The 26,278-nt window shown below is 47.5% G+C and overlaps 13 protein-coding genes and 1 non-coding gene across 14 annotated transcripts; 6 read left to right on the top strand and 8 right to left on the bottom strand.

The window, feature by feature from the left end:
- Window positions 1-5: 5 nt before the first annotated feature.
- On the top strand, window positions 6-2,158 carry POJ06DRAFT_242875 (uncharacterized protein). The gene is made up of 5 exons (XM_056186280.1): window positions 6-280; window positions 348-846; window positions 895-925; window positions 980-1,224; window positions 1,272-2,158. The coding sequence occupies exons 1-5, from the start codon at window positions 245-247 to the stop codon at window positions 2,057-2,059; spliced, it is 1,599 nt and encodes a 532-aa protein (XP_056047269.1). The 5' UTR covers window positions 6-244; the 3' UTR covers window positions 2,060-2,158.
- A 40-nt stretch (window positions 2,159-2,198) lies between these two features.
- On the bottom strand, window positions 2,199-4,003 carry POJ06DRAFT_7657 (uncharacterized protein). Its single transcript, XM_056191525.1, has one exon. The coding sequence runs from the start codon at window positions 3,744-3,746 to the stop codon at window positions 2,337-2,339; it is 1,410 nt and encodes a 469-aa protein (XP_056047268.1). The 5' UTR covers window positions 3,747-4,003; the 3' UTR covers window positions 2,199-2,336.
- An 807-nt stretch (window positions 4,004-4,810) lies between these two features.
- On the bottom strand, window positions 4,811-6,522 carry POJ06DRAFT_242872 (uncharacterized protein). Its single transcript, XM_056186279.1, has one exon. The coding sequence runs from the start codon at window positions 6,442-6,444 to the stop codon at window positions 4,927-4,929; it is 1,518 nt and encodes a 505-aa protein (XP_056047267.1). The 5' UTR covers window positions 6,445-6,522; the 3' UTR covers window positions 4,811-4,926.
- Window positions 6,523-6,544: 22 nt separating this feature from the next.
- On the bottom strand, window positions 6,545-7,857 carry POJ06DRAFT_7603 (Imidazoleglycerol-phosphate dehydratase-domain-containing protein). Its single transcript, XM_056191517.1, has 2 exons — window positions 7,122-7,857; window positions 6,545-7,051 (listed from the first exon to the last, which is right to left on the bottom strand). The coding sequence occupies exons 1-2, from the start codon at window positions 7,459-7,461 to the stop codon at window positions 6,651-6,653; spliced, it is 741 nt and encodes a 246-aa protein (XP_056047266.1). The 5' UTR covers window positions 7,462-7,857; the 3' UTR covers window positions 6,545-6,650.
- Window positions 7,858-8,040: 183 nt separating this feature from the next.
- On the bottom strand, window positions 8,041-10,740 carry POJ06DRAFT_242866 (heat shock protein 70 family). Its single transcript, XM_056186278.1, has 3 exons — window positions 10,466-10,740; window positions 10,351-10,409; window positions 8,041-10,297 (listed from the first exon to the last, which is right to left on the bottom strand). The coding sequence occupies exons 1-3, from the start codon at window positions 10,514-10,516 to the stop codon at window positions 8,254-8,256; spliced, it is 2,154 nt and encodes a 717-aa protein (XP_056047265.1). The 5' UTR covers window positions 10,517-10,740; the 3' UTR covers window positions 8,041-8,253.
- A 903-nt stretch (window positions 10,741-11,643) lies between these two features.
- POJ06DRAFT_191818 (ergosterol biosynthesis ERG4/ERG24) lies at window positions 11,644-13,062 on the bottom strand (the record flags this gene model as incomplete). The annotated part of the gene is made up of 3 exons (XM_056184863.1): window positions 11,644-11,927; window positions 11,976-12,650; window positions 12,708-13,062. The coding sequence occupies 3 exons, from the start codon at window positions 13,060-13,062 to the stop codon at window positions 11,644-11,646; spliced, it is 1,314 nt and encodes a 437-aa protein (XP_056047264.1).
- Window positions 13,063-13,323: 261 nt separating this feature from the next.
- Window positions 13,324-14,498, bottom strand: POJ06DRAFT_242862 (phosphotransferase KptA/Tpt1). The gene is made up of 2 exons (XM_056186277.1): window positions 14,333-14,498; window positions 13,324-14,270 (listed from the first exon to the last, which is right to left on the bottom strand). Exon 2 carries the CDS (start codon window positions 14,252-14,254, stop codon window positions 13,568-13,570), a length of 687 nt encoding a protein of 228 aa, XP_056047263.1. The 5' UTR covers window positions 14,255-14,270; window positions 14,333-14,498; the 3' UTR covers window positions 13,324-13,567.
- An 8-nt stretch (window positions 14,499-14,506) lies between these two features.
- On the top strand, window positions 14,507-16,510 carry POJ06DRAFT_7503 (kinase-like domain-containing protein). Its single transcript, XM_056191507.1, has 8 exons — window positions 14,507-14,752; window positions 14,821-14,874; window positions 14,939-14,954; window positions 15,014-15,227; window positions 15,278-15,329; window positions 15,379-15,445; window positions 15,504-15,556; window positions 15,610-16,510. The coding sequence occupies exons 1-8, from the start codon at window positions 14,626-14,628 to the stop codon at window positions 16,296-16,298; spliced, it is 1,272 nt and encodes a 423-aa protein (XP_056047262.1). The 5' UTR covers window positions 14,507-14,625; the 3' UTR covers window positions 16,299-16,510.
- On the bottom strand, window positions 16,396-17,562 carry POJ06DRAFT_7569 (uncharacterized protein). The gene is made up of 2 exons (XM_056191511.1): window positions 17,015-17,562; window positions 16,396-16,955 (listed from the first exon to the last, which is right to left on the bottom strand). The coding sequence occupies exons 1-2, from the start codon at window positions 17,194-17,196 to the stop codon at window positions 16,493-16,495; spliced, it is 645 nt and encodes a 214-aa protein (XP_056047261.1). The 5' UTR covers window positions 17,197-17,562; the 3' UTR covers window positions 16,396-16,492.
- A 193-nt stretch (window positions 17,563-17,755) lies between these two features.
- Window positions 17,756-17,847, top strand: POJ06DRAFT_t8. The gene has a single exon. It is a non-coding gene; the product is annotated as a tRNA-Arg (tRNA).
- Window positions 17,848-18,838: 991 nt separating this feature from the next.
- Window positions 18,839-21,077, top strand: POJ06DRAFT_191461 (kinase-like domain-containing protein; the record flags this gene model as incomplete). The annotated part of the gene is made up of 2 exons (XM_056184845.1): window positions 18,839-19,062; window positions 19,169-21,077. The coding sequence occupies 2 exons, from the start codon at window positions 18,839-18,841 to the stop codon at window positions 21,075-21,077; spliced, it is 2,133 nt and encodes a 710-aa protein (XP_056047260.1).
- A 643-nt stretch (window positions 21,078-21,720) lies between these two features.
- POJ06DRAFT_7452 (ankyrin repeat-containing domain protein) lies at window positions 21,721-23,143 on the top strand. The gene is made up of 5 exons (XM_056191494.1): window positions 21,721-22,418; window positions 22,473-22,604; window positions 22,664-22,697; window positions 22,762-22,904; window positions 22,962-23,143. The coding sequence occupies exons 1-5, from the start codon at window positions 22,115-22,117 to the stop codon at window positions 22,982-22,984; spliced, it is 636 nt and encodes a 211-aa protein (XP_056047259.1). The 5' UTR covers window positions 21,721-22,114; the 3' UTR covers window positions 22,985-23,143.
- On the bottom strand, window positions 22,809-25,085 carry POJ06DRAFT_7458 (uncharacterized protein). Its single transcript, XM_056191496.1, has 5 exons — window positions 24,836-25,085; window positions 24,699-24,770; window positions 24,489-24,646; window positions 23,354-24,430; window positions 22,809-23,302 (listed from the first exon to the last, which is right to left on the bottom strand). Exons 1-5 carry the CDS (start codon window positions 25,014-25,016, stop codon window positions 23,177-23,179), a joined length of 1,614 nt encoding a protein of 537 aa, XP_056047258.1. The 5' UTR covers window positions 25,017-25,085; the 3' UTR covers window positions 22,809-23,176.
- A 113-nt stretch (window positions 25,086-25,198) lies between these two features.
- On the top strand, window positions 25,199-26,034 carry POJ06DRAFT_242835 (uncharacterized protein). The gene has a single exon (XM_056186276.1). It carries the CDS (start codon window positions 25,257-25,259, stop codon window positions 25,578-25,580), a length of 324 nt encoding a protein of 107 aa, XP_056047257.1. The 5' UTR covers window positions 25,199-25,256; the 3' UTR covers window positions 25,581-26,034.
- The last annotated feature ends 244 nt before the right edge of the window (window positions 26,035-26,278 follow it).

Here is a 26,278-nt window from a genome sequence, read left to right as displayed (position 1 = left end):
CATCATCATGCGCCACAGTGCGTTCACGCGCCACAGCGATGTCCTCGCGCGCACTTTCCAAACATTCAAAAATTGTCAGTTATTAAACGGCAACAATAATATATCGACGTGAACTGCGAGGTGCTATGCCTATGTCTGTCGAGGTAATACTGCGACTGTGGAGGAATAAGTATAGAATCTTGTCGACTACTGCTGGCCTTGCGGGCAATTTATCTGTCGCGCGGAGTTGGTTACATTATAAATAATGGGACTGGAATCTCTCTTGCGTTCGCACACAGCGGTATGCAGGTGTATTTGCGGATCTGACGCGCTCTGGGCATTTCTGACAATATCTCGTAATTAATTAGATTGCGGCCATTACATGCGCAGCGACTGCGGTTCTTATTTACAGTATATATACCAACGCTAATGTGCCGCCAGACTCAGGTCTCTCGCGACGGCGAAGAGCACGGCGTCGAGAAGCAGCCACAGCGCCAAGCAGCACACGCAGTCTCCGTCGCGCCGGCACGTCAGTACCAGACATCGGTGAATTTAATGGAAATGTGGGCACGAATGGGCTAGATCATGAACCGGATGCATGGAATATCGGCGGATTGACCGGAGTCAATGGCGACCAGGCTCGTCCATCGCAGTTTGATTGGGGTGACCCGTTTAATGCGGAAGGAGCGAACTTGCAGCTTCCACCTATGCCGCCAGATGACGATTCGGAGCATTCGGACGACGAAGCGTCTTATAATCTCGCATGGCAAAGCGATGATTCGCCGCCTGCTACTGATGCAGAGCGTATAATCAATCTGCTCAGCCATATCGCTGTAGAGCAGAAACGGAGGAACGCATTTGTTCACCGTAAGTAATACCGATTCTGTAGCTAAAGTTACGGTCTGACAGTTCTAGGCGGTGTGAGCTGCAATGTTTGCCGTGCGAAGTGAGTTTAGAACGGCCTCTCATCAGTCGGCTATCTAGCTAATAGCGCGCACAGTCCTATAAAGGGTCTCCGGTATAGGTGCACACAGTGCGACGATGTCGATCTCTGCGAAAAGTGCGAAGCCATGGACGCTCACCTACCGACACACATTCTATACAAAATCCGCATTCCTATCCCTGTGCTATACAACCCTGATCTCACCCAGAAAGCATGCTACCCGGGCAAGGCATATTATCTCAGTAAACTACCGAATCGGTTATCCCAAAAGTTTGTCACATACTTTTCAAAAACTACGCATTGTGAGTATAGTTATTTATTGCTGAGGTAGCATCTAACCTGCTTGTAGTCAACCCTTTCGAAATTGAAGCACTGTACGAGCAATTCAAGAGCCTCACTGTAGTGGACTATCCAGACGATCCATACGAAATTTTTGGCGGCATTAACTACGACACATTCAAGAAACTTACCTCAAGGCTGGGATCAACGCCAAATTTGGTTACGAGTCGCATATTTGCAATCTACGACACGGACCAGAACGGTATTGTTGGATTTAAGGAGTATATCGAAGGCATGAGTGCGCTTACGCAAGGTACTCGGAAAGAGCGATTGCGGTATGTTTTTAGGGGCTATGATGTCGATGGTGACGGGTATGTGACAAAGATAAATATGCTGGATATGTTTGCCGGCTATTTTGAGCTGTCGAACGATCTTGTGAGCTTTATGCTTCGGTCGATTGAAGATGCATTTGTTGGCGTCCAGCAGGAAATTGTCTCCGGCCATCAGCCAATATCATCAGTGTTCTCGTCAGCTATACCGTCGTTGACCGATCAACCACCTGCCACGCAGCCAGACGACAAAAGCCACGATGATGATTGGCTTACAAATATGCCTGCTGTCGAGGACGAGGATCTCGGATGGGACGATACATTCAACGACGCTGAGGCGGATGCCGAACTGCGGAAGCTGAGTCTAAACGCCATCGAAGATTTGGTTTCCGAGATCTTCGTTGCCGCTACACCGGCCAATCCGGAGAAGGGATTGTCGTGGGAGGAATTCAGTACGGTGGCGTTAGAACGTGCCAAGGGTATATACATGGGATTCTTAACCTGCTGGATTGACTCTGCCACATTTTGACGAATTGAATAGTTTGGAATTCTGTTAAGTCAATGTAAAGTGCATTCGGATTTCAAAATGGGACATACATGTAACTATATTGAATATATATATCTATACATATATCACATAACAGGTTTACTGTTTCTCCGTTGCACGTTACCACAATATAACACTGCACATGTAGCAACATGAAACGTTAAGCTCATAAAACTTCGTAAAGATATCAAAACTCCGCTAAATGTACTCCAACGTAAAAACAATCCTATGGTACACGAACCAGCCAAGCTCTAACCTTCTACCGGTAATCAGCAACAGTAGCTACATCGTCACCGTTTGCTACGTCACTCATGTCATCGTGCTCTTCTATATTGTTGACTTTGTCGCCACTTGTCATGTCTTCCTCGTCATCGTAGGTATAATTCGTGTCATCATAGCTCAACACTCTACCGCCTATTCGAAGGTCTTCCTGTGATACTTTGAACGACAATGACGTTCTCGCCTCCTTCAGGAGCAAATCGGACATGAATATACACTTTGTAATGCTACCATTTAGAGCCCGAGAAGCCTCCAACAAGTCCCGTTCTTTCTTGACCACATTTTCCAGTTCCATAACGGAGCGAGTAACTGAATCATTGTTTCTCGCAGAAGACCGCTGAGCAGAGAACGGCCCAATAGTCAGATCCTCATCGTCTTCGTCTCCCGAACCGTCTGATTCATCGTCCGAGTCTTCATCAACGCCACTGTCTTCAGTTTCTGAAACTGAAAGACTACCAATGTCAATCTCCCGGCCACCAAAATTGTGTCTCTGAATCCACTTTTTGAGTACTCTAAGTTCTCTACTTTGTCCCCGCATCTCACGTTCCAACGTGTGATTAATCGCCAGTAACGACGTGTTTGAAATCTCCAAGTCCAATATCTTACGATTCGTTCTTGCAGCATCCGTCTCAGCAGGAGCGCCTGGAGTAGTTTCACCATCGTCGGCTGCTGTCAATAGCCCGGGTGCGTCGCCAACTGACAACGCAGAACTCTGGCTCGACGACGATTGCGTCGGGCTTGCGGGGTGAAAATGCGTTGGTGGGGTATATACGGAGCCTGTCGATGTTGTGCTCCCCGCTGTTGATAAAGTCGGACGGCGAGGGGACAGAACTTCCTCCTCACCGTTCGCGTACACAAATTTCGACGGCGCATGGGGCAATATGTGTGAACCTAGAAGGTTGGTGGACGTCGAAAAACCCGACGGTGATGATGAGCGGGGTTTGAGAGTGGCTATTGAAGACCTCGTCCGCAGTGTGTTGGTGCTAGTTGAGGGTGCGGATGATGACAATAAGTTACTACTCCGCGATGGGACGCGCGACCTATGTGGAGTTGGTGTATCTGAAGGCGAGCCCTTTGTTTGATCATTTGCGTAGAAAAACTTTTTATTATCTTGTGGAGCCTGCGACTGTCGATAGCGAGGCGAGCGGGTCGTTACTGTCGACGGCAGGTATGATATTGTGTTGTGCGAAGGCTCCGGCTGAGACACAACAGATGTTACGGGTAAAGGCAGTGCATCAGACGAAATAGTCGACTTTATTTTGAGAGATGAGCTCGATTGTTTGCGTGATGAGGCGGAAAGCCTAGCTGTACTCGGCGTAGTGGCCGGTCTTAATTGCGCGCCGCTCGGTCGCGAGGTCCTCTTCGTACTGACCGTACTGCTGCTAGACATATTATAAAATTAGCTCCTGTGTTGTTCAACCATATCTGATATTCCCAATCTTTTCTTCCGATATGGTAAAGTGACCAAGGACCGACGATAGCGACGACATTCCGAGGGAAGTTCTCGTCGAGTTTGTTTTGGCCATTGACGCTGTGCAAAGTTCAGGGGTCAAAGTGGTTCGGGTACTGACTGACATCGAACACGATCCGAGTTTTGGACCGCGGCGGCGAGGCGTTATTTCGACCGTGCCGGTATGGTCGACGCTCCTGATCAGTGCGTACGGCGACACGTTCGGCGTGAATGTGCCACCGGAACATGTACACAACTACACGCATCGATAGAAGCTACGGATACTGGCTGTACAAATGAATGACGGGTGTGCCCTGCCGAGCCACCACTAAGAAGCTGGATCAATCGTTGGCGCACGCAAATCAAGTGCTAGATCCGTATTATCTAGTCCTTGGACTTTGCTCGATTTGTTTGCAAATACCCGCCTGTTTATCTAGTAGCTAGAGGTGGCGCATGAAAAAAGCTGCAGGGAAATTAAGACGCCGGATACAAAACTTGGTTAGCGATATGCACTGTCGCATTGCAAAGTATTTGTGCACAACATTCAACCTTGTCATCCTACCAAGCTTCCCAGTTCAACAAATGGTGATGCGCAAGGGTGGACAACGGCGGATCAGGTCCAAGACGGCACGAGCTATGGCCACTTGGTCGCATTACAGATTCCAACAACGACTTCTCGACAAAGCGCGAGAATATAAATCGTGCAAAGTCGTTTTGGTCTCTGAAGAATACACCAGTAAGACATGCGGAAGATGCGGAAAACGCAACGACGTTGGGGGTAGTAAAAAGTACTCTTGCAAAGAATGTCGGTTTGAGTGCGACCGCGATGTCAATGGTGCGCGGAATATTCTGGTGCGTTGGATGACAGTAGATCGGACAGTAGACAAATATCTACACAGGAACGACGATGATCGTGGTGTGGATGGTCCACATCCTGTGCAGCAACCTGCACTTTAAGAGCCGCCACACAGTTTACTTCGGTAATTGCTGTGGCGCGCGTTGAGGCTCGCTCCTTCTCGGTCTTCCGAGTTGCATGACTCTTGTCAAAAACGAGTGTACACTATAATACAATATATATACATGTCGTAAGGAAACCTTCTCCAAATATTTTGCCACGGTTCTATACCTTTCTCAGCCAAGTTATATGGGAACCAAATACCATGTTTACCCTGCCATCTTCATCCAAATCTTTATCGTCAAGAGAGTCCTCGAGCAATGCTCTAAGCTCCTCTAGCAAGTTATCTCCCTCTTGACGGTCTAAATGCCAAAAATTAGGATCTTCTTTCCACATATGGAGCACACTTCTTAAGTCAACTCTCATGCTGAATGTTCTGCTGTGACTTTCTGGAGGCATTCTAAACAGACCAGATAGCTCCCATAAATTCTCCATATGATACAACAAACTCAGCCAGTTTCCTTCTGAAACTGAAGGAAGGAGGCTCTCTTTATACTTCCCAAGTGTCTCGGCCATTCTACTCTGCCATGCACTTGGGTGGATATCGTCGTCATCGGGTGCCAACTGGTTCAAACCGGAGTTCACAGCACTTTCCGTCATCGAGTTGCGGATCATCTGCGTCTCAACATCACCCGCCTCAACCTGTATTTCCATTAATTCCTGTAGTGCAACATCTGAGGTCGGATCTGTCCGATAAGCTTCTCCAAATTCTCGTGTGATCTCCATTAAGCGCTCATCCAATGCTGCCCGTTCAAGTTCCGGAATATCTTGCAATCTTCGTCGCAACGTCAATTTCAGCTCATTACGTCTTTCCACCATCTTTGATCTTGATGGGTATTGTACACCGGGAATTTTCTTTCCTGTCAGCCTAAACCGTGACAATATTGGAGTTTTCGGCGCCGGATAGAGCAGAGGATTATACAACCAATACATTACGGCATAGCCGCCCGGCCGAAGCATACCATGTATCCACCGCAGGTGCTCCATCTTAGCGAAATGATGAAAACATGAAGTAAAGCTTACGACATCCAATTGGCCCTCACCACCCCGTACATTAAATCTCGACTTCAATTGCTCCGTGATTCGATTGTACATGGCGGGGCTCGGCAGCATCACATTTGAAAGCCTCTTTCTGCCGTAAAGACTCAGAGCATGTTCAACCAAATCTCCCGCTATGTCGTAATTGTCCACTTGAAATTGCTCGCTATTTGGCAGTCCAGAGGTGGAAAGCGCGTCAAAGATGCCGCGGCCGGTTCCAATTTGAATGTCCATCACATTGCCTTCTGAGAGGCCCAAGCGATCTAATATGATGGCACAAGTCGCAGGATCGAAATACACATCGTTGTCAGCTACATTTAACGATATCACCGGGGAGCGCTTGCGGTCATTGTTTATCTGCAGCAGAGATGTCGGAGGTTCGAGACACGTTTCGGCATGGGTCGTATTGCGGCAACGTGACCTAAGCACTTCGATCATATTTTGCATCGACTGTCGACCGACATGCCTGCTTGTTGGATCGTCCGACCTCGGTGGGCCACTTCGATTGGTGCTGCACTGCCGTACATTGAGGTGGTGTAAAAGCAACCCTTGTCGGAACGTCGAGCTTAATGAGGAAATAAGGGCTGTGGATGTCCGAATCCGTATCTCTATCCGCTTAGATACTCGGACAACACTAAAACTCATCTCATCGGGAAAGATAATTGATGCCTTCTATTCGGCATGGAATGTAGTAAATAAATTGGCGGTCCTGGTGTGCAACGCCTGAAATTTTGAACTCATCCATACACCGTGCGGCTCAAATCTATGCTGGCATCCGAGCACTCTAATATGCTATTTATTAAAAATCCAGAACTAGACTACATTGTCTGAAAATGAAATTAAAATTCTCTCTATAAGACACCCTTTGTACTAGGCACTTCATTTCCACCTGTCCGCGAAGTTGCCTCCTTAATTGCAAGTGCCAATGCTTTGAATGCACTTTCAGCCCGATGATGATCGTTCTCTCCCCGCAAGCAATCGACATGGATTGTAATCCCCGCTCCCTGCGCGAAACTCCTCAGAACGTGTGGCAACATCTCGCACGAGAGGTCGCCAACTTTCTCCCGCTTCAAGCCGAGGTCGATGGTAGCGTACGGCCGAGACGACAGATCGACAACGACACGCGACAACGCTTCATCTAGAGGAGCATATGCAGTTCCAAATCGTTTGACGCCAGCAATCTTTCCGAGAGCATGCTTGAAAGCCAGACCAATCGCGATAGCGCAGTCCTCCGTCGTGTGGTGGTCGTCGACTAAAGTTGTTAGTCTTGGTCGGAATGCAAGAACTATCAGGAATGTCCTCTCGACAACGGGTTGACATACTGTGCAAATCGCCATCGCAATAGATATTCATACTCCATCCCGCATGCTTCGCGAGAGCGTGCAACATATGGTCGAAAAAGCCGACACCGGTATTCACCACAATTTCCTGTGATTTTGACTTCTGTGAGGCATGCGAAGTCTCTTCGACATCGTTAACTTCACTTGCGCTTTCAGACGAATTATTGGGCTTGCCGCCCTTGTCCGTCGTCTCAGTTGCGGATTTCTCAAATGGCGGTAGCTCGCCGCCGTCAAGTGACAACTGGATTCGAATCTTGGTCTCGTTGGTGTTTCGCACAATAGCAGCCTTCCGCGAAGGATAGAAGACTGCAAGATTGGCCATCGCACCTGATATATTCTAAGTCTCTCCGTAATGCTGAGTAGAATGCTCGTACTGTATTAAAGACCTAGCCGACGCTAAGGTTCGTAGCACTATAATTCTCGCAACAGTTTTGGCAGCATTAGGGTTAGACGTGCAATGAGCCTGGGGGCTCGAGATCGAGGGTTGTTCCGGTCAAATACGAATAATTTTCTCGGGAGGTCCTTTCCATTATGTGACTATAAGCCTCCGCGAATGGATATTGACAACAATTGAGGTATGTTTCTTTTCATGACAATCATCGGGAAGATACCGTCGGGAGTTTAATGATGATTCCAAATCAATGCATAGTTCAACTGAATTGCTATGTTGAAGACCTAGTCCATCAAGTCTTTCGCTCCTATCTGAAAGTTTCAATCCTTTATCGGTTCAACTTCCGCATGACATTTGTCTGAATGAGAGTCATATTGGCGCGATGCTAATTCTAAAGTAGATTACTGCAACTTACGATCGAAGGATTTGTCTGTTTGTGGTAGAAAGTATCGGAGATTCTGGCGATGGAAAGCCCTGTACATAAATCAACGGACCTTAATAAAGATTATATTTGGTTATTTTCTGTGCTAGCAGCTCTAGCGACATGACGTATCCATTAAAGCAATGGGGTACGGAGTTAGACACCGAAGCCATGAACACTGCACGTAATATTAGCATTTTACGCTACGTTTATTCCACCCAAGGTCAACACTAAAATTGTATAACTTTATCGTAAAGCATCAACTACATCATACATGGCAGTTATCAGAAAACCCCGACTGCTTAATCCACATCCTTCATCTCCGAGTCAACAGTTGGTTCTTGGACTGGCTCTTCAACTGTGGGTTCCGCACCATCAACCTCCATGTCGTCCTTCTCGGCCTTTTCCTTCTGTGCAGCAGCCAAAGCTGCGGCAGCAGCGGCTTCCTTCTCTTCCTGAATTCGTCGCTGTTCCTCGTCACGTTTTCGCTGCTCAGCATCGCGCTTCTCTTGCTCAGCCTGGAAATATCTACCCTTGATTACACCGCCGACGGCGTTAAGCTCGTCATACTTTGCAATGTACTGCGACTTGGTGGCATCCTCTCCCTCGTCGTAGAGCCAATCCTCAGCGGCGTCGAGCATACCTCTAAATTTCGACTTCTCGTCGTCGCTGGCGAAGTCCGCGTATTTGTCTTCAATCTTTCCGCGCATGTCGTAGATGTACTCCTCGAGAGCGTTCTTGCGGTCTTCCGTGTCTGCTACATGCTTGTCATCCTCAACCATCTGGTTCTCCTTCTCGATAAGAGCCTGCTTGACGGACTGATCGAGGGCAGTTGTGCCGTGGATGATAGCGAGCGTATCCTTGCGAACCCACTTCTTGACAGATCGAGTCTTGGCTGACTCGGTAGATTCCTTGCCTTCCTCACCCTCCTTCTTAGTCTCTTCCACCGGCTCCTCAACAGTCTCTTCGACGGCGGTGTATGCGCTATCAATTGTAACAAGGCCAGAGTGGTCGGTTCTCAATCTTATCTTAACAGCTGGAGTGTCACCTTTCTCGGTAGGCTTAGCGCCCTTAATGGTCCACCTGCCGATCCACGGATTCATAGCGCCGGGGAGAGTATCAGGGTAGGTGTACCTAGCCTCGATATCGAAAGTATCGTCGCGGAACAGGGTGATTATCTTGGTAGAGGGGACAACGTTGTTATGAGGGAAGACCTCCAACTCGGAAAGATCCTCACCTTCAACAGGCTCCCACTGGAAAGTGACCGAGTATTGGTTGACATCCTCGAACTTGTACGGTCGGACACGGAGAGTAGGGGAGTGAGACGCGCAAACAAAGGCACATCCACGAGCAATGGCCTCGTCCTGGTTAAGTGTGAAGGAAAGTGGCTTGCCAAAAAAGTTCGAAATGGTTTCCTTGATGGCAGGGACACGAGTGCTACCACCAATGACCTCAACAGAATCAATCTCTTCAAAAGAAAGCTTCGATTCCTTAATAGCAGTCTCAAGAGGAACGACAATGCGATCAAGAAGTGGCTTGACTAACTCCTCCAACTCGGTTCGGTTGAGCGTGGAGGAAACGTCAACATCGTTCATGACCGACTCAACGTTGAGTGGGGCAGTGGCGTTTGCCGACAAAATCTTCTTGAGACGCTCGGTCTGGGTCAGCACTCGCGAGTAAGCCTTGAGGTTCTCATGCACATCAATCTTATATTTCTCCTTAAACTGATCGGCGAAGAACTCGGTGAGTGCATAGTCGAACTCACGGCCACCAAAGTGAATATCGTAGGCGGACGCAAGAACCTTAAGCTCACCCTGCTTAAAAGCAACAACGGACACACTGTACGACGCGTGACCAATATCGACGAAGACCACATTCTTAGTCTGGCCCTCCGGGAACGTTCGGAAAACGCCATATGAGATTGCAGCAGCAGTGCTCTCGTTCAGTAACCTGACAGGGTTCAAGCTGGCAATGTGGCCCGCGTCAATCAGTGCCCTGCGCTGCGCATCGGTGTACCATCCTGGAACGGCCAGAACAACATCTGTGACAGGCATCTTGATCTCGGCCTGCGTGATCGCCTTAATCTTTGAGAGATACATCGCCAAGAGCTGCGTCGCGGTGAAAGTAGTCTCCTCTCCTTGATACCGGACCTTCACACCAACCGTGCCATTGATGTCGACCAGCTCACCCGGAATGAACCGCTTTTCATACTGGACTTCAGGGTCAGACAGCGACCGCGCGACGATTCGTTTCAGCGATCCAAGAGTGTTCTTCAAATTGGTGATTTCTTGAGTCTTTGCACTCTCACCAATGAAACGGCACTTAGGGCCGAACGCGACAAGAGATCTGATATGAATCAGCACCGAAAATAGACCAACAGGCTAAGGATGGATACATACGGTGTCGAACGGTTCGAAACCTCGTTAACAATGACGTCTATTCCTCTATTTCTGGCGACCTATATGTAATTAGTATCACGTCTCGAATGCTGGTTATCATTGATCGAATGCCTACCGCAACAACAGTGTTTGCGTTACCAATATCAATGCCAACTGATCCGCTCATTTTGTACGATATAAGGTGCAAAAATAAAAAAAGGGATCTATGAATCTAGGTGGGACGAAGCTTAAACACCGAGAAACGTAATTGACTGACGGTTTGGTTGTATATACAGATGTGACTGGCTGAAACGGTCGATTGTCTATTTGGAGAGTCGATAAGCAGGCCTTTATGTAAAGCTGGCTCGGATGTATCGTGAAGAAATTTATTCACGTTCACACCATAATAACTGATTTTTAACGGCGTCAGCGGCGCTCTATGAACATAAGAAAACGCGAAAACTAAAACCTGCCCTCTTCGCCATATATGATATCACCGCTATGCGTTTGTGGCGTTAATTCCTATAAGGTTAGGCAAAACAAAAATGCGATTTTTATTGAAACAGCCAACTTTTGAAGACGTCGTGGCGTTCGTGCGGCGCCAGCTCGAAACACTGTTCAGCTATGACATAAAATGCATTCGATAGAAAAGGTCCGAACCTTCCAGGGCCTTCCAGCTTCAGCCACACCGACGTGGCCATGTTGTTCCACGATTTATGTTAAATGTGCCATTAATTATTCCTGGTCGGGTAATTGTTTGAATTATACTGCGGTTACTTTGAATGGGTTATTTCCAGATGCTGTAGGCGCTGTGGTATTCATCTAATCGTCCTGTAGTGTAATGTTAGATATGCTGCAAGTGACACAAGAAGGACTTGCCCTACTACATTCATTAGTCAAATCTGCAGCTGACAGTTTATATTAATACAAATTTGAGTAAATGTAATGATGCATTCATATTCCATATTCTACCGATCGCCAATATGTGGCCGCATATAACTGCAATTTATTGATTTAATTCCACGAATGCCCATATTTCATGGGATATACAGGAACTTTGCCACTCTCTGTATAGAAAGGCTCATAAATTTGGATTTATCTATCTCCTAATCTTACAATAAATGCTGCTAGTTGTAACACCAGCTACTATTTCGTTAAATAATCTTGTCATCTGGGATGACCGCGTAGGATTTCAACGCAGATCTACTACGGTCCATCGGTACAGATTACTTATCGTTGCATGCACCATACCCCTGCCAGCCACACCTCACTTCTAAACCACACCAAGACGATTTCATCCGGCCTTACATGGAATCAATACACGTAAGGAACAATCTTCCATCGCACAATACGTTTGTATTCCTTCCAGTCGTCGCCGTACTTCTCACTGCATTTAGCCTCGTCTCTGGACTCACGGTGAATCAAAAGAATCGCAAAATAAAGACTATAGAAGTATGTAACGGGAGTATAAAAACCGGTCGGCACACACCACGCAATTGACATCAGCCAGTCTCCGAAGTAGTTGATGTGTCGCGTCACACCCCACCACCCGCTGATGAGCAGCTTGCTGCCCGACTTAGTTTCAATGTACTTGAGATCTGTAACACCGTTAGCATGCAAATGTATACGGGGTTGTATTAACTTACGTGCAACCGAGGGGTCCCCTTGTCTGAAGGAATTCTTCTCAGAGTTGGACGATCGGAAAATGTAATATCCGATCGATTTCAATGCAACAATACCAACAACTCCAAGCCATCCCAAATTGACAGGATGCGTAGCCAAAAATCTGGTCTGAAGTGTATACGTGAAGGGCACGAGCGCGAGATCGCCAAATGCCAGCATGAATCCGAAGCCGTCAGTAGTGATATCGATCATGGTGAGATTCTTGGCCTCAAGGACAGCACTGTCGATGACGTAGATGAATTGGAAAATATTGACGAGGATCATAGAGTCGGAGATATAGCCGAATTTGCGGTATTGGAGATGTGCCTCAGCGGCATTAATGATGACCCACAAAAAAAGACCAGGTCGTAGTTCACAGAACAACTTGATATCGAACATGCCCATGCGAGGATTAAGCTCACGACCGATGAACCAGTCGAAGATTGGCTTGCCTGTGTTTCCACCATACGCGAGAATAGTCTTGGGGTTACCGAACGACTTAAAGTAGACAAAGAAAGCCAACACGAAGGCGAACCCGATAGAAGCGGTGATAAGACCCAGGAGGTGATCAGCAACAAATACGAGTTCTGGAAGCTGTCCCTGGGTAATAAAACCACGAGCAATTAGAACGGCAAGCACGACCAAGAAACAGTTGACACCTACAGCGAATTGTTAGAACAGGTTCATGTTTCGGCTTTCAGACCGCTTAAACGCACCATTCATTTTGTATTTCAAGTGGGTACCATCGCGCAAAGTGGTACCATCTATAACTCGGCCAGGAACGATATAGAACAATCCTACCAACCCGAAGAACCAGATAAGATAGCCTTCCAATGCGCAAAGGTCAAATACCTTAGCGTCAGGGACAGCGTCTAAAGCATAATACAAAACGTATATTAAAGTCGGAAGTCCAGTTGTAATTGCCAGCGCTCCAGTAACGCCATTGAAGTCGGCGCGAATGGTTTTGGGATTCAGCTCCTCCACTGCAGGGGTAGCTGTTGGCTCCTCGTTGGTCGTCCCCTCAGATTCGTTCAACAGTGGCTCGGAAGCCTGCGCGTCGACAGCAGCCATCGTACTGTACAGAGCGGGTCGATAACAATCAAAGGAACACGATTGACTGTCTGCTATGACCTTATATAGTGGCACGAAGCTGAGTTCAACAACCAGTACATCTGTCAAAATGTGTACGAACAAACCCCCCCGAGGGTGACACCCTTCGGCAATCGTATTCGTGTTTCTTCCTCGGCTCGGGCTTTGGGTTAGGGCATCCACTAACTCGTTTCGTCGATCGTATTCTCGTCGTATTCGGGTTTACTTTATGCAGTTGCATTCCTAGCTTTCTACAAGGACCCGCATATCGAAGTGGCGTTTCCGCTTGCTTGGCGTGAGCGACTATACCGCGGATAACGAATCATTAGCTCAAGGCCCTATTACAATCGGGTTGCAATATCATTGATCTGGCTCTAATCAACCATGTCCTGTTGTTCTAACCTAACAAGACGACTTTATATACAAGACCTAGTCAATCCTAGCTATTTGCCCGATCGCCCACAATTCAATGCTACATTTTGCGATCTTATAGCAGCGTGTCACCGTCCTTGTTTACAACTTTGTCAAAGTATTGGGGCTCCAGTACGCCGTCCTTTCCGTCAGTTAATATAACTCCATTTTCGGACTTGTAAAACTTAATCCCATCTTTTATGGCCCTCTTGATGTCAATGTATATATACACTTCGGAACTCGCCCTCATACCGCTAATGACGCCAGATTCTCCCGCAAGACCAGCTGCTAAGTGAATGTGATTCCGTTTCATCTTAGATAGCCCTTGACTCTTTATATATTTATTCCATGTCCCTAAGTACGTCCCGTGAACGGCGACCGGACATGACTCTGTGTCTGTGATTGGTTCGAGATCGAGATCTGTAACTACGACTGAGTGTCCTTGATTGGCACGGATCCACCATCCGGTCGGATTATCTGGATTCGCGGTTTCCAGACCATCAAGTGCTCTATACTCTAACTTGAATCGATTTTTGGAGTTCGTGTCGACGACGCGCCGAATGTCCGAGAACGTAATGCCCCTAAATCGCGGGTGGGTTAATAGCTGCGTGACATTCATGTATCCGTCAAGTTGTATCGGTAGCTTCTCTTTAGCAGCTGCATGTCGGAGAATATACGACAACGACTTGCTGAGCTTGACATCTGGCGATTCCGGGGCACGATTCTGTCGTGTCCGAAGGCGAGATGTAGTTTGTTGCTGCATTCGTTGCGAAAATGAACTGTATGATGATGAGAAGATGCGTGGTAAAACGATCCGACAAAAAAAGTAGACGAAAGAGACCTTAAGCATTCACGTCTGTCGCTTTGATGTGAGCAACTCTTGCGATGCAAGCTTTTATGAGGACATTCGGGCAAAGTTGGAGAAGATCTGGAAGCGAGATACTTGAGTAGTAAATTTATCGTTAGATTCTGGACAAGCTCTGGGCTTAACAGCCGCACGATGGACTACTCCAATTGCGGGCTAGATTCCCAAGTTTTCGCTGTGTTACAGCAGAAATTCAAAAATAGACACTTTCACGCCTCTGCGTGAATGGTCTTCGCCAGATTGAAAACGTCACGCAGTTGCAGTCAGTTATGTCCTCTTCAACAGCGGCAGAATCAAAAGCATCGACAGCTGTGGTGTCGTTACCGTCACCAATACCAGAGCTCATGACAATAACAAACAAGCCAATTAATGCTTCACTATATCAAGGCTTTCTGGGTACGAATGTTTCATGCTAATTTTAGAAAGAACAGTCGTTCATCTGCTGTCGATGACGGAATTTACAGGCTCTTCGACATCCGTGAACCAATTTGAGAAATTGAATCGATTAGGCGAAGGAAGTATGAATTATTTGTTGGCGAGGAAGCAGAGGAATCGGATTAAAAAGAGCTGACAAAACTGTAGCCTATGGCGTCGTTCAGTAAGTCACCACTACTCGTGGCTGAAAGAATTCCAGCATTCCTTATTAACTCTGTGAAGCCGTGTCCAAGATCGACGAACCGACGAAATAGTAGCGTTAAAAGCCGTGCGGATCTTTGCAAACGAGAAACGTGATGGTATACCAAATACTGCACTGCGTGAAATCTCATTGCTTAGGTCGCTGCGGCACCAGAACGTTATTCGGGTTTTGGAAGTCGCAGTTGGCGAGACGCAGTTGGACGAGGTGTACATGGTTATGGAATATGCTGAACATGTATGTATGAGAAACGACGAGTAGTGTGAATGGTATTGACTTTTGTCCAGGATCTAGCTGATCTAATTGACTATGCTCAAGCAAAATTTTCTGTCAGTGAGGGTATGATTCCGCTAGAGTGGTATACTTGTAGATACTGACCTTTGGATAGTAAAATGTCTAATGAGACAACTATTTGACGGATTAGAGTACATACACAAGCACGGAATCATCCACAGGTAGTTGACTCTGGTGTATGCGGTTTGGAGCCTGAAATGCTAAGAGGATTTTGCCAAGGGACATAAAAATGTCGAATCTCCTTCTTACAGCGCGAGGTATTTTGAAAATCGGTATGTCAAGGCAATAAATGTGGGATGTAGTACAATTTTCTAATATTGTTTAGCCGACTTTGGCCTTGCACGCTCCCACACAGACCGCCCTATGACGCCGGGCGTCGTGACGATATGGTACCGTAGTCCAGAGCTTCTTTTCAACACGAAAAACTATTCGTCTGCAATCGACATTTGGTCTGCGGGGTGTATTATGGGCGAGCTTATTCGTCGAAAACCGCTGTTGCCAGGCGACTCTGAGAAGCAGCAGATTGATTTAATCGTCGATTTATTGGGCGCTCCGAATGAGAGGATCTGGCCTGGTTTCAGGACACTTCCCCTTGCTCGGCACTTTCGGCTACATGACCTACGACCGAATACGCTAGATAAGGTACTACGTGGCCAATCAAGAGCGACGATTGAATTGGTGAACGAATTGTTGACGTACGACCCCGATAAACGGACTACGGCCAAGGAAGCATTGCGCCACGACTACTTTGAAGAGAGGCCGAAAGCTTTGGATCCTGGTTTACTGCCAACATTCCCTGAGCTACGCAGATTCGACAACGCCAGCTACCGGAACGGGTCGCCCACACGGGATGACATGAGCGATGACATTGAGTCTGAACCATCTATACGAGTTCACGGAGATAAACGGAAGCCGAAGGGGACCTACGCGTTTGAAATTGACGAGAACGAGCTCTTGCTTCCACTCGATGGCGATGGTGAGAAGCGACGGAATACAAAGAGAACGAAACGTTAGATAAACGGTAATAGATATGGATTACATCGCTCGCATTTCTGAGCGTTACTTGACAAAAATTATCTTAGTATACCACTCCAGGTCATAAAATTACTGATCGCATTATCTGGAGCCCAATGGCAGGTCGCAGTATTACTACCGTCAACGTCACAGTGCCATCATATTTGCCGTACTGGTTGAATTATCCTCATCGTCTAATGCGCACCTACACGGCGCATTGGCGTGTCAACGCTATTTTGTCTTGAAGCGCTTGCCGGTAGTAACGCATAATGTGGAACCGTTCTCAAGCCAACCACAATAGTCAATAACAACAAGAAAAAAGTGACAATCCAAGACGCGGTTGCGGCTCCCCACGATACACCCAACTTCCAATTTCCTCTCTTCAAATTGGGATCTGTCTGCAGCAGATGCGCAACGGCAGCCATGGCAATGATTTGGACCGCCACAACGAAGAAAAGCAATAGCGAAATCATGCGCCATCCCGTTTCGCGCTTCTGTCGAGAGCTGAATATTAATGTTATGTATGAGATTACGGTTGGACCCAGGATGACCAAGGACAGCCACATCATGAATGACGTCGTGCGCCAGATGTTGCAGAATTCACGGTCTCCGTTGACGCATTCCAACTCAGGGAATGGGGTGCATGATTCCGTTACTCTGTGGATTCAATTAGCATTCAGATCATCAACAGATCAATCGAACTCTGAACAACTCACGATGAACATTTCTCGTGCAGACCGTATGCTATGCGGACTGGCTCGCCCTTCTCGTCTTCGGGATAGAATTTGGCATTTAGCCAGTGAGGAGAGGCGATAGAAGTGACCGCGAGCGCGATAGAAATCGAGATAATTAGGAAAGAGAATAGGTAGAAGACCAAGAGTCTATCTGGACTTCGCATTTTACTGATCTCTGTTCTTTGATCTCTATCTTTAACGTGATGTCAGTCTAAATGGATTGATAGACAACGTTTCAATATCTCCGTAGTGCGAGAGGGATGTAGAGATTCTGGCGATTTCGATTGACTTGGTGATGCGCGATGCCCCAAAAAGCATATGCTTGATCTCGCGACTGTTACTCCGCCACGACGTCATAAGATCTTGATTCGAACTCCCAGCTGCAGATCCGTGCAATCACGTGAGGCAAGAGTAGGCTAATTACTCCAACAGATAAATCAGACGACACTCTGAGAATAACGAGATTATTTTACGAAGTACGCAAAAAGGACTGAATAGAAATACTAAGACAATTCGCTAGCACCATAAATTATAACGAATATAGCTGGGAAAGCTTAATCGCAGCGCTGTCAGGGGTTATGGCATAGCGGCCTTCCACCAGTTAGATTTCGGCCCTATCCCCCTAATTTTGGGTTATGGCGCATATGGACCGGCATTGAAGGGCATACCCTAACCCCAGCTTTGAGCACAGGGAGCAAGCCGTAAGACGTTAGGACAGCAAATGGTGTTGTGGCGCAATGGTGAGCGCATCGGATTTCGGTGAAGAATGCCTTGACATCTTCCGGAGGTTGCAGGTTCGAGTCCTGTCAACATCGTTTCTTTTTGCATCATCTAGTGTTTTTGCTTGGTGTCTGGACGAGTTGTGGATATCACGAAAAATATTTTGATCATTGCCGTTCTGAAATAGTGAGAAGTTGTAGGACAGGAGTGGCCATTCTTCTAGTTCTAGTATATGTATTTTTTTGTGTGTCAGCCGGGGTAGTTTACAAGCTATTTACATTTTATGGCTTAATCATTTAAGTTTTTTTTTTTTAGGAATCCCAATACTGTATAACCGTGCCGAGGAGCAAAGTTAGTGTGCGAACATCGCGCGCGCGCCGAGATCGCACGCACCGCACAAAGGTTGGGGTTGGGACCACAGTGTCAGTCTGACGCGCAGCGGACTTTCGCCAAAGGGATCTCCGATGGCCACAAAAAGAAGAAATTGTCAAATTGATATATAGTTACCAGTAAAGTACTGAAGATATAACTGGCTTCTGTTACTGGCTACTGCTCAGTGCTAGCGTCGGATAATGCGGAAGGATGCACAATAATGGTGCTATCTATCTACGAGACATGTAAGGCGCGTGCCATCCTCATCATGAATCAATCCAAGACAGATGATGTAATGCTGCGTGCCTCATTGCACTCCTTCCGGCGACATTATTCTGTAATTCGCCATCCAGATATACTTAACTACGCCTTAGTTCCATATTATGTCCTATGTATGCTTGCAGAACAGATAAACGTAGTGGAATCGAGGCAAGCTAGTTCAAAATTCAGTTGCGCCACAACTTCGAAACGGCATTGCACCTGCTAACGGTAGATATGAAATACACCACACAGCACAACGCTTTCAACGCAAAAAGTGTCTGTGAGTAGCAGCGGACTTATTGTCGGCCAGTGACATCGCGGACTTCTCGAAGAAGCACTCCATCGCCATCCTCGCGATCTCAGTAAACCGTTCAGAATCACGTTAAGTCGACCTGCACACCACTTCTGCGCTGCCACTCATAGATTTTATTAGAGTGTTCATCTCGCCAGCTCATGGCCACGGCGCCGATTGCAACCACTGCGCAGCTGCCTACTCCTCCTCCTCCACGGCAGTCCCTCGCCCGCCAGACCAGCCAATCTTTTCTTCCATCGTTCTCTGTCGCCTCTGTCTCGGTTTCAGTCCACTCGGCGTCCGCTGCAATTACCACGAAGCCCAATTGCGCGAACGTGGCACCTGGCAATTACTGTGATCCTTCTCCGGCCCCCCAACGTCTTCGGTATGTCATCGTCATCCAATTGTTCGCCCGACATGCTTATCAGCCTGGGCCAATTGCGCGCTCTCTACTTCTCATTGAATTGCAAGCTTATACACTCATCTATTAGGTCACTACTGGCGTCCGACATGATGGCACAGCCTGGCGCGTTCCCCATCTCAAACACTGGGACCCCGCCTACCTCTATGGATGCGCCGCCGTCGGCACAGCAATCGCTCCCCTCAACTAGCAGCGCGGGCCATAATCATAGACTGTCGCCCATGCTAGTCACAAATATGCCGAGACCTTTCGCGACCCCACTACAGATGCCCAGTGGACCGTCGTCCATGTCGGCGTCCATGTTGCCTTCGTACTCCTCGGTGTCTTCCACATCGACCTCACCGTCGACCTCTACGTCTCGAGCTATTCCTACAAAGAACAAGAACGCGGGCTCTCGCGATGGGTCGGTCTCGTCCAATGCATCCACATCCTCCGATTCCGCATCAACGAATGACGAAGAAGCAGTTGAAGACTACTGCAAGGGCGGATATCACCCTGTCGCCATTGGCGAGACATTTAAGGACGGCAGATACACAGTCGTTCGCAAGCTGGGCTGGGGCCATTTTTCCACGGTCTGGCTTGCCCGAGATTCTCTGACGATGCGACACGTCGCGCTCAAAGTCGTCCGGTCAGCTTCACACTACACTGAAACCGCACTCGATGAAATTAAGCTTTTGGAGAAAATTGTGAGCGCAAACCCAAACCACCCCGGTCGCGCACACGTCGTGTCGTTGTTGGATTCATTCGAACATGTTGGTCCTAATGGCACGCACGTATGCATGGTGTTTGAGGTCTTAGGAGAGAATTTACTTGGTCTCATTCGACGATTTCACCACCGGGGCGTGCCCATTGGACTTGTCAAACAGATTACCAAGCAGGTCCTGCTTGGTCTCGACTATATGCACCGAGAATGCGGAATAATCCACACAGACTTGAAGCCCGAGAATGTCTTGATCGAAATCGGCGATGTGGAGGAGATTGTCAGGATAGTTGAACAGGAGGAGGCTAACAAGCGGAAAGAGCGAGAGGAAGAGCAAGCCCGACGACGACGGAACAAGGCGAATGGTGGCGACCGCGTTGGGCGACGGTCGCGACGACAAACATTGATTACTGGGTCGCAGCCCTTGCCTTCGCCTTTGGCTACGTCATTTAACGGCAGTTCGTACTTTGATAGCTTGGTTATGTCGCCATTAAACTCGAAGGTTACGAGTTCTCCTAGCCATATGAATGGTAACGAGGACGATGATCTTGCCAGGAAGACGGAGAGGGAGAAGACTGCTGCCGCCCTTGAGGACGGCATGTCGACCATCTCGCTATCCAAAGAATCTTCGAGCACAAATATCTCGGCAGGGTCATCATCCTCTATGAATACGCCTCAGTTGGATGAGTTGGTTAAGGTCAAGATCGCGGATTTAGGTAATGCGTGCTGGGTTTCACACCATTTCACGAACGATATACAGACTCGACAGTACCGTTCTCCTGAAGTCATATTAGGTGCACGTTGGGGTGCCAGCACGGACATCTGGTCAATGGCATGCATGGTATTTGAACTTATCACAGGTGACTATTTGTTTGACCCGCAGAATGGCAGCAAGTATTCAAAGGACGACGACCACATTGCTCAGATTATTGAGCTTCTGGGCCGATTCCCTAGACATCTCGCGATGGGTGGAAAGTGGAGCCTCGAGTTCTTCAATAGAAAGGGTGAGTTGCGGAATATACACAAGTTGCGCGCTTGGGCTCTACCGGATGTCTTACACGACAAATACCACCACGATACGCTTGACTCGCAGAAGATGTCGGAGTTCATGCTGCCGATGTTAGAGCTAAATCCGGAAAAGAGAGCAGATGCCGGCGGCATGTCGAATCATGAGTGGCTGGTGGATGTTGCCGGTTTGCAAAACGTGCGAATTGATCGTGCAGTTGGTGCGCAAGGCACTGGCATTGAAGGTTGGGCATCGGAGCTTCGACGTCAGTAGTCGGACGATGCCATTAGATTGTTTAGATTTTCTTTCGTAGTTTTGTCACTGGTTTTTGCTCTGCGTACATTTGGGATTTTGCTGCTTATGTTCGCGAGGATTTTGTGATATTAGGGAGTGCTATTTTTGTCATTGGCTTCATTTTCAATAGGTGTGTATATGTGAAAGCAACTTTAGTTGTGCATATTGAGTACTAACGGTCTGTAGGCCTTTTTGGAAATTCTTGAACTTTTGCGTTATTCCTTCTATCGAGCTCATAATGTAGGTACATATTGTCTATTCGTTATACATTTCTCTTCTATCGGCAAAGTATTCATGCGTTTCTTCAATCTATCACATTACGTTTGCTCTTGTACCTTTGTATATGTACCATAGTGTTTCGCCTTTACGCCTTGATTGCGTCAATTTTGTCTTGCTTTATTTCTTTATTTAGTTTTTAAATCATTAGTAAGAAATTAGACGGCGTGCATTTTTTGTATGACAGAAGTTTGTTCTGTACGTTTGGAGAGAAAGTTGAGATGGGTGGCAGGTGTATTTTTGTATTGGTTGTCGGTACGATTTGAGTAGGAATGCACGAGTCATTTTGATAATACAACTATGATTTCCACATTTAGCAATTGTATTATTTGACGGAATTTGTGGATTCTGTATATGGAGGAGAGACGTAGCATGAACAGTCACGATCGTCAGTGATGTAGAGATGGTTTTACCAAGGTTTGCCCGCGCGAATGCGCGACAGTTGCTTGTCGCGGCACACTTATTATTAGTCGTCGTCCGCCGATTAACGAATCCATATACTTTCCCTGACCATTACAAATTGATATTGTTTATATGGTACTGCACATCAGCGGACCAAATCTACCAGTTTTAGGTGTAAGTCCTGCGAAGTGTCCAGGAGGGCTGTCGTATGCCACTCTCCCTGCTCCGCCTTAGCCGCGTAATCTCCCACATATACGTCGCCATATCCGACCACCACACGATCTCGACTCTCAACCTGGATTCCGTGGACGACATTAGCCACGGCGTGTCAAAAACCCATGTTTAAATCGCTATCCAGTAAAAAATCCACCCCGGCTTCGTCAAGCTCGAGCTTACCGCTCTCGAAGACCGGATCACCCGTGCCATCCGATGCGACGTCGGCCACACTTGGTGATAGTGACGGCGCGAAACCGTCAGAGCTGCTGATTGAGGCGTCACGGAGAAATAACATTGATTTGTTGCAAGAGGTGTTGGGGATTTCTGCCGACGGAGAAGCGCGTCCTGGCTCGGCCGAGATCATAAATAGTTCCGTTGATGCGTTAGGGAATACGCCGTTGCATGTCGCGGTATTAAACGGATCTTGTAAGTTTTTTTGTCACGAATAGCGAGGAGAAAAAAGGCTAAATGGGGTATTAGATGAATGTTTGGATATGTTATTGGACGTTGAGGGCGTCGAGGTGGACCCGGTCAATAGAATGGAGGGGAATACGCCGCTGCATTGCGCGGTAGTGTACGCTGAGGAGGAGCCGGAGCATGCAATTGCCATAGGTATGATATTTTTTGGCATCTTTCGTGTTTGGGTGAATACTAATGGTGGCGTCGTATAGTGGATATGCTTATCGACGCTGGTTGTGATCCGAGGTATGTGAAGATGACCTCTCAATGCGGCCGGCAACGTTCTGCTTGGAGCTTACTGTCCCTCTAGGATACGAAATAAGCAAAAGGACAAGCCGATTGATCTTGTTTTGGCAACAAATCCCGAATTACGGAAAATACTACAGGGTGCCGAGATGGCCGCAATGATGGGACCTTCCGGCGAAGATCAAGAAGCGGGCCAGGACGTTGAAGGTATGACCCAATGATACTGAACGAATTTTGGTCCCTGACTGAGAGATAATTTGACAGATTCCGGATCGGAGTCCGAGTAGACGCTACAAGCGCAAATTTACGATGTCATATAGTATCCCGAGAGTCATTTGACAACCTGAATAATTCCATACCACGTTACAATGGATTTTGCTATAAATACAACCACATTGATCTAGAACTACATATACCCCCTTTACCCCCTACTGATACAGCTCTACTCCAAGTCATTAACGTACATAGGTTATTCGCGTCTACCGCTCAGGACCTCGACCGCGTCGGTTTTTCCGCCGCTCTGTGCATAAGGGACATATCCATTCACCTTTTGGCGGTCTTTTCAGATTGACACATCCTAAATGATACCATTCGATTTTGCAATTCTATAACGATTTAGATCTGACAAAAGTCCTAACCCATTGATTCGAACATACCTTATTGTCGCAGGCAATCATATTCCCATACGAGACGTCATCGCATATGCAATACGTCTTCTCGTTGATCTTTCGCTTGTTTGGCTTTTCCTCTTGTATAGGCTCTGTTTGAGCCTTGCGCTTCAAAGAGTGTTGCTCCTTCTCCTCCTTCCGCTTATGGAGCTCCTGTATGATGGCCCGCCTAATATCCTTGCTTTTTTTGGACACTGACGGTTTTTGTGACGATATTATCAACTGCTGCTTTGACAAATCACTATTTTTCCGCACGGACGGTTCGGAGCTCCGTGCGACAGTCGTCATCTGAGAGCGTGGAGTGTCTCTGTGTCGCAAAGATCTCGATTCAGAGATAATCTCAGGACCATTTTTGAGGGGCAACTTTAATGGTGATGTCGTGACTGCTTTAGGACTTTCAGCTATAAAGTTCCTGGCCATCTCTGTCGACGCTCTTAGTGGTCGTCTAGGCTCTTCCACGAGCGAGTCTGTACCTTTGTTTTTCGGATGACGGTCACGCAGTTCATTTCTCAGATTGCGTGGATACTCATTCGCGCGCTTTTCAGGTCGGTGATGCCTTAATTGTCGAATATTTGAGCTTGACTCTTTCAGTGCTGACTGTAATGGCTGACTTTCTCGCAACCTTTCACGTGTGGAAATTGCTGGCGGTGGCTGACCGCGCTGAGCATGACGCGTCAGCTTTGGTGCCGATAATGATGTACTCTCAGCTTCCAGTCGCTCTATTCGTTTTGATTTTGAACCTGTCGCAGAATCGCGAAGCCGGTCCCCAGGACGGATAATCTGCTCCTGAAGTTTTTTAATTGGTTTGAGCGACGTTGCATGCTGACCTGCTTGGACTTCAGATATCGTCTTGTTGGAGCGCCTTAGCTTTTTGAGATAGACAGCCTGTTTGCGACGATTTGCCGTCCGATCCGCACCAGCTGGGTTAGACACCGACGACTCAGCTGACACGCCGACTTTAACCTTCGGAGCCTTTGGCTGCAGTATCTTCGACGTAATAGGAACCTGTGCCGCTTTCTCCATTTTAGTGATTTCGGCGTCCAACCTCTTGTAATGGCGCCGTATCTTTCAGACGTAGAATTAGCCAGTGATTTCCAACCCCAGAATGAATATATCGACCTACCACTTGCAGCATCCTAACTGCTTCACGAACAGACTCTCTACGGTCGCGTAGGATCGTATTGGTATCGACATCTTTCAGTCGCGAGAGTATTGGGATGATGGTGCTATATTGGTCATTGTTTAGCACGTCGGCCAGCGATTCGTAGTCATTTGCTGGCCCTAACAAAGTATATCAGCATAAAACATACAATCTGTCTGCGTCCCGGCTTACCAGTATATTTCTGCGCTAGGGATGTCATCAAATTCAATGATCTTCGGATGTCACTTGGAAGATGGTCGGTAACTACATGACCACAGTTACTACTACCACGCCATATGTATTTGCAAGTATATTAAGGGGATACTGACCGGAAATATAATACGAGTATATCGCGAACGCGTCATCGTCAATCTCCTCAGGATTTGGTGCACTTCCAGCCGCCTCGACGCGTTCGTGAGAGTCCACAACAACATTTGCAGCGGACGCGCCCGCATTGCTGCTCCGTAAACCCACAGACGCGTCCGCGACTAGATCACGTCCGTCGACCATTGTACTTTCCAATGCGTCCGGTAAGCGTAGAATCGCCAGGCGCGCAGTGGATCGTCAGGGCTATGACTGCGAAGGCGAGCAGTCACTGTCTTATGGGGACCCCTAGCCCTAGCTCATCGTTGTGATGAGGTGCATTGCAACAAGTGAACGCCAAACTTTATTTTGGATATCGTTAGTTCCGCGACTTAGCCAACGTTTGCTTATTGAGTGTTAGTGATATACGCCACAGACATACCCAGTATGACTATCGACACGACGATTGATGAGGCTGTTAAGCAGGCCATAATTAAGAATATCCGGTCGCTCTCGCCACAGCAGACCGAACTTCCGCCTACCTCACAGCCACCATCCACTGAGCCACAACCAAAAGTTTCCTCGCCGGCAAGAACGCAGCAAAAGAAGCGCATGTTACAAGAAAAGCACGATATGCTGCATAAGAAGCGGATAAGCGAAATTGAGGGCGAGGAAATGAAGATAAAGCGACAGATTACGGACTTGAAACTTGAGAAAGATGTTATGGCGAATATTCTGCAGCAGATCAAGTCCAGCAGACAAAAAGTCTAGTTCCTAAGATGAGAAATGGGCATGCCTGAAGGAAGATATTCGAGTGGCCCATGCCACATTCACCGTATCCGGCATTGATTCCAGTCGTCAGCGGACAAGATCAACCATGTGGCACCTGTGTCCAAATTTGTCAATGGCATGGCAAGCGAGCGTACCTGAGCAATATCTAGAGATGCGGAAAGACCATCATGCGTTGCCCAATTCTGTACATGCCGGTGAGACTGTGTCTCTGGAATTTCGTTGTAAAAATAAGATTGGCAGGATTGGGAAGGGCACACGATGCGCGAGATGATAGTTCGATGGCGAGGAAGAGGCCGTATGGCATAATGGTTGCATATGGGTGGATTCATGGTCAATAATCTCGGTTGGGTTGTTATGGGGACGAAGGTAGCGGATTATTGATCGTATATTGAGATGATCAGTGTATTTTGGATTGCGTAATTCTTTGATCGGCTATAACCTCGGCTCTGCAAATGCGTAAATCCTACCGTATCACACAGTCAGGAGAGCAGCTATATTTCCGCACCATACGAGCTTATTATTCTCGACGGGATTATCATGTCATGGCGGAGCCGCGATTTCTACTAACGAAACAGATGCCGTTGACAGCTTTCCGACTCACACAATAAGCTCAATTCTCGAAAACACAATGCCCAGAATGCGAATTCGGACTTCAATTCCAGGACATGCCAGTTCGG

This window comes from Lipomyces tetrasporus (genome assembly GCF_029532465.1).
Source record: "Lipomyces tetrasporus strain NRRL Y-64009 chromosome Unknown POJ06scaffold_1, whole genome shotgun sequence".
NCBI lineage: Eukaryota > Fungi > Ascomycota > Lipomycetes > Lipomycetales > Lipomycetaceae > Lipomyces > Lipomyces tetrasporus.
The sequence above is the reverse complement of the archived record's forward strand: the minus strand, read 5'-3'. Positions and strand labels throughout refer to the sequence as shown.

What these genes read in the sequence shown, in the direction of transcription:
- POJ06DRAFT_7569 (XM_056191511.1), bottom strand. Translation starts at nt 17,196, where the DNA reads ATGCGAAGTCCAGATAGACTCTTGGTCTTCTACCTATTCTCTTTCCTA. An exon ending in CTGCACGAGAAATGTTCATC is followed by an intron (nt 16,956 to 17,014) that starts GTGAGTTGTTCA and finishes TTGAATCCACAG; the next exon opens with AGTAACGGAATCATGCACCC.
- POJ06DRAFT_242875 (XM_056186280.1), top strand. Translation starts at nt 245, where the DNA reads ATGGGACTGGAATCTCTCTTGCGTTCGCACACAGCG. An exon ending in TCTTGCGTTCGCACACAGCG is followed by an intron (nt 281 to 347) that starts GTATGCAGGTGT and finishes GTAATTAATTAG; the next exon opens with ATTGCGGCCATTACATGCGC. An exon ending in CTTTTCAAAAACTACGCATT is followed by an intron (nt 1,225 to 1,271) that starts GTGAGTATAGTT and finishes ACCTGCTTGTAG; the next exon opens with TCAACCCTTTCGAAATTGAA.
- POJ06DRAFT_7458 (XM_056191496.1), bottom strand. Translation starts at nt 25,016, where the DNA reads ATGGTCGACGGACGTGATCTAGTCGCGGACGCGTCTGTGGGTTTACGG. An exon ending in CAGTTAGGATGCTGCAAGTG is followed by an intron (nt 24,431 to 24,488) that starts GTAGGTCGATAT and finishes TACGTCTGAAAG; the next exon opens with ATACGGCGCCATTACAAGAG. An exon ending in TGATTGCCTGCGACAATAAG is followed by an intron (nt 23,303 to 23,353) that starts GTATGTTCGAAT and finishes AAATCGTTATAG; the next exon opens with AATTGCAAAATCGAATGGTA.
- POJ06DRAFT_242862 (XM_056186277.1), bottom strand. Translation starts at nt 14,254, where the DNA reads ATGCAGCAACAAACTACATCTCGCCTTCGGACACGACAGAATCGTGCC.
- POJ06DRAFT_7603 (XM_056191517.1), bottom strand. Translation starts at nt 7,461, where the DNA reads ATGGCCAATCTTGCAGTCTTCTATCCTTCGCGGAAGGCTGCTATTGTG. An exon ending in TTGCGATGGCGATTTGCACA is followed by an intron (nt 7,052 to 7,121) that starts GTATGTCAACCC and finishes TAACAACTTTAG; the next exon opens with TCGACGACCACCACACGACG.
- POJ06DRAFT_7452 (XM_056191494.1), top strand. Translation starts at nt 22,115, where the DNA reads ATGTTTAAATCGCTATCCAGTAAAAAATCCACCCCGGCTTCGTCAAGC. An exon ending in CGCGGTATTAAACGGATCTT is followed by an intron (nt 22,419 to 22,472) that starts GTAAGTTTTTTT and finishes ATGGGGTATTAG; the next exon opens with ATGAATGTTTGGATATGTTA. An exon ending in GGAGCATGCAATTGCCATAG is followed by an intron (nt 22,605 to 22,663) that starts GTATGATATTTT and finishes GGCGTCGTATAG; the next exon opens with TGGATATGCTTATCGACGCT.
- POJ06DRAFT_242866 (XM_056186278.1), bottom strand. Translation starts at nt 10,516, where the DNA reads ATGAGCGGATCAGTTGGCATTGATATTGGTAACGCAAACACTGTTGTT. An exon ending in ACGCAAACACTGTTGTTGCG is followed by an intron (nt 10,410 to 10,465) that starts GTAGGCATTCGA and finishes AATTACATATAG; the next exon opens with GTCGCCAGAAATAGAGGAAT. An exon ending in GTTTCGAACCGTTCGACACC is followed by an intron (nt 10,298 to 10,350) that starts GTATGTATCCAT and finishes GATTCATATCAG; the next exon opens with ATCTCTTGTCGCGTTCGGCC.
- POJ06DRAFT_7503 (XM_056191507.1), top strand. Translation starts at nt 14,626, where the DNA reads ATGTCCTCTTCAACAGCGGCAGAATCAAAAGCATCGACAGCTGTGGTG. An exon ending in TTATGGAATATGCTGAACAT is followed by an intron (nt 15,228 to 15,277) that starts GTATGTATGAGA and finishes ACTTTTGTCCAG; the next exon opens with GATCTAGCTGATCTAATTGA. An exon ending in AAAATTTTCTGTCAGTGAGG is followed by an intron (nt 15,330 to 15,378) that starts GTATGATTCCGC and finishes ACCTTTGGATAG; the next exon opens with TAAAATGTCTAATGAGACAA.
- POJ06DRAFT_242872 (XM_056186279.1), bottom strand. Translation starts at nt 6,444, where the DNA reads ATGAGTTTTAGTGTTGTCCGAGTATCTAAGCGGATAGAGATACGGATT.
- POJ06DRAFT_7657 (XM_056191525.1), bottom strand. Translation starts at nt 3,746, where the DNA reads ATGTCTAGCAGCAGTACGGTCAGTACGAAGAGGACCTCGCGACCGAGC.
- POJ06DRAFT_242835 (XM_056186276.1), top strand. Translation starts at nt 25,257, where the DNA reads ATGACTATCGACACGACGATTGATGAGGCTGTTAAGCAGGCCATAATT.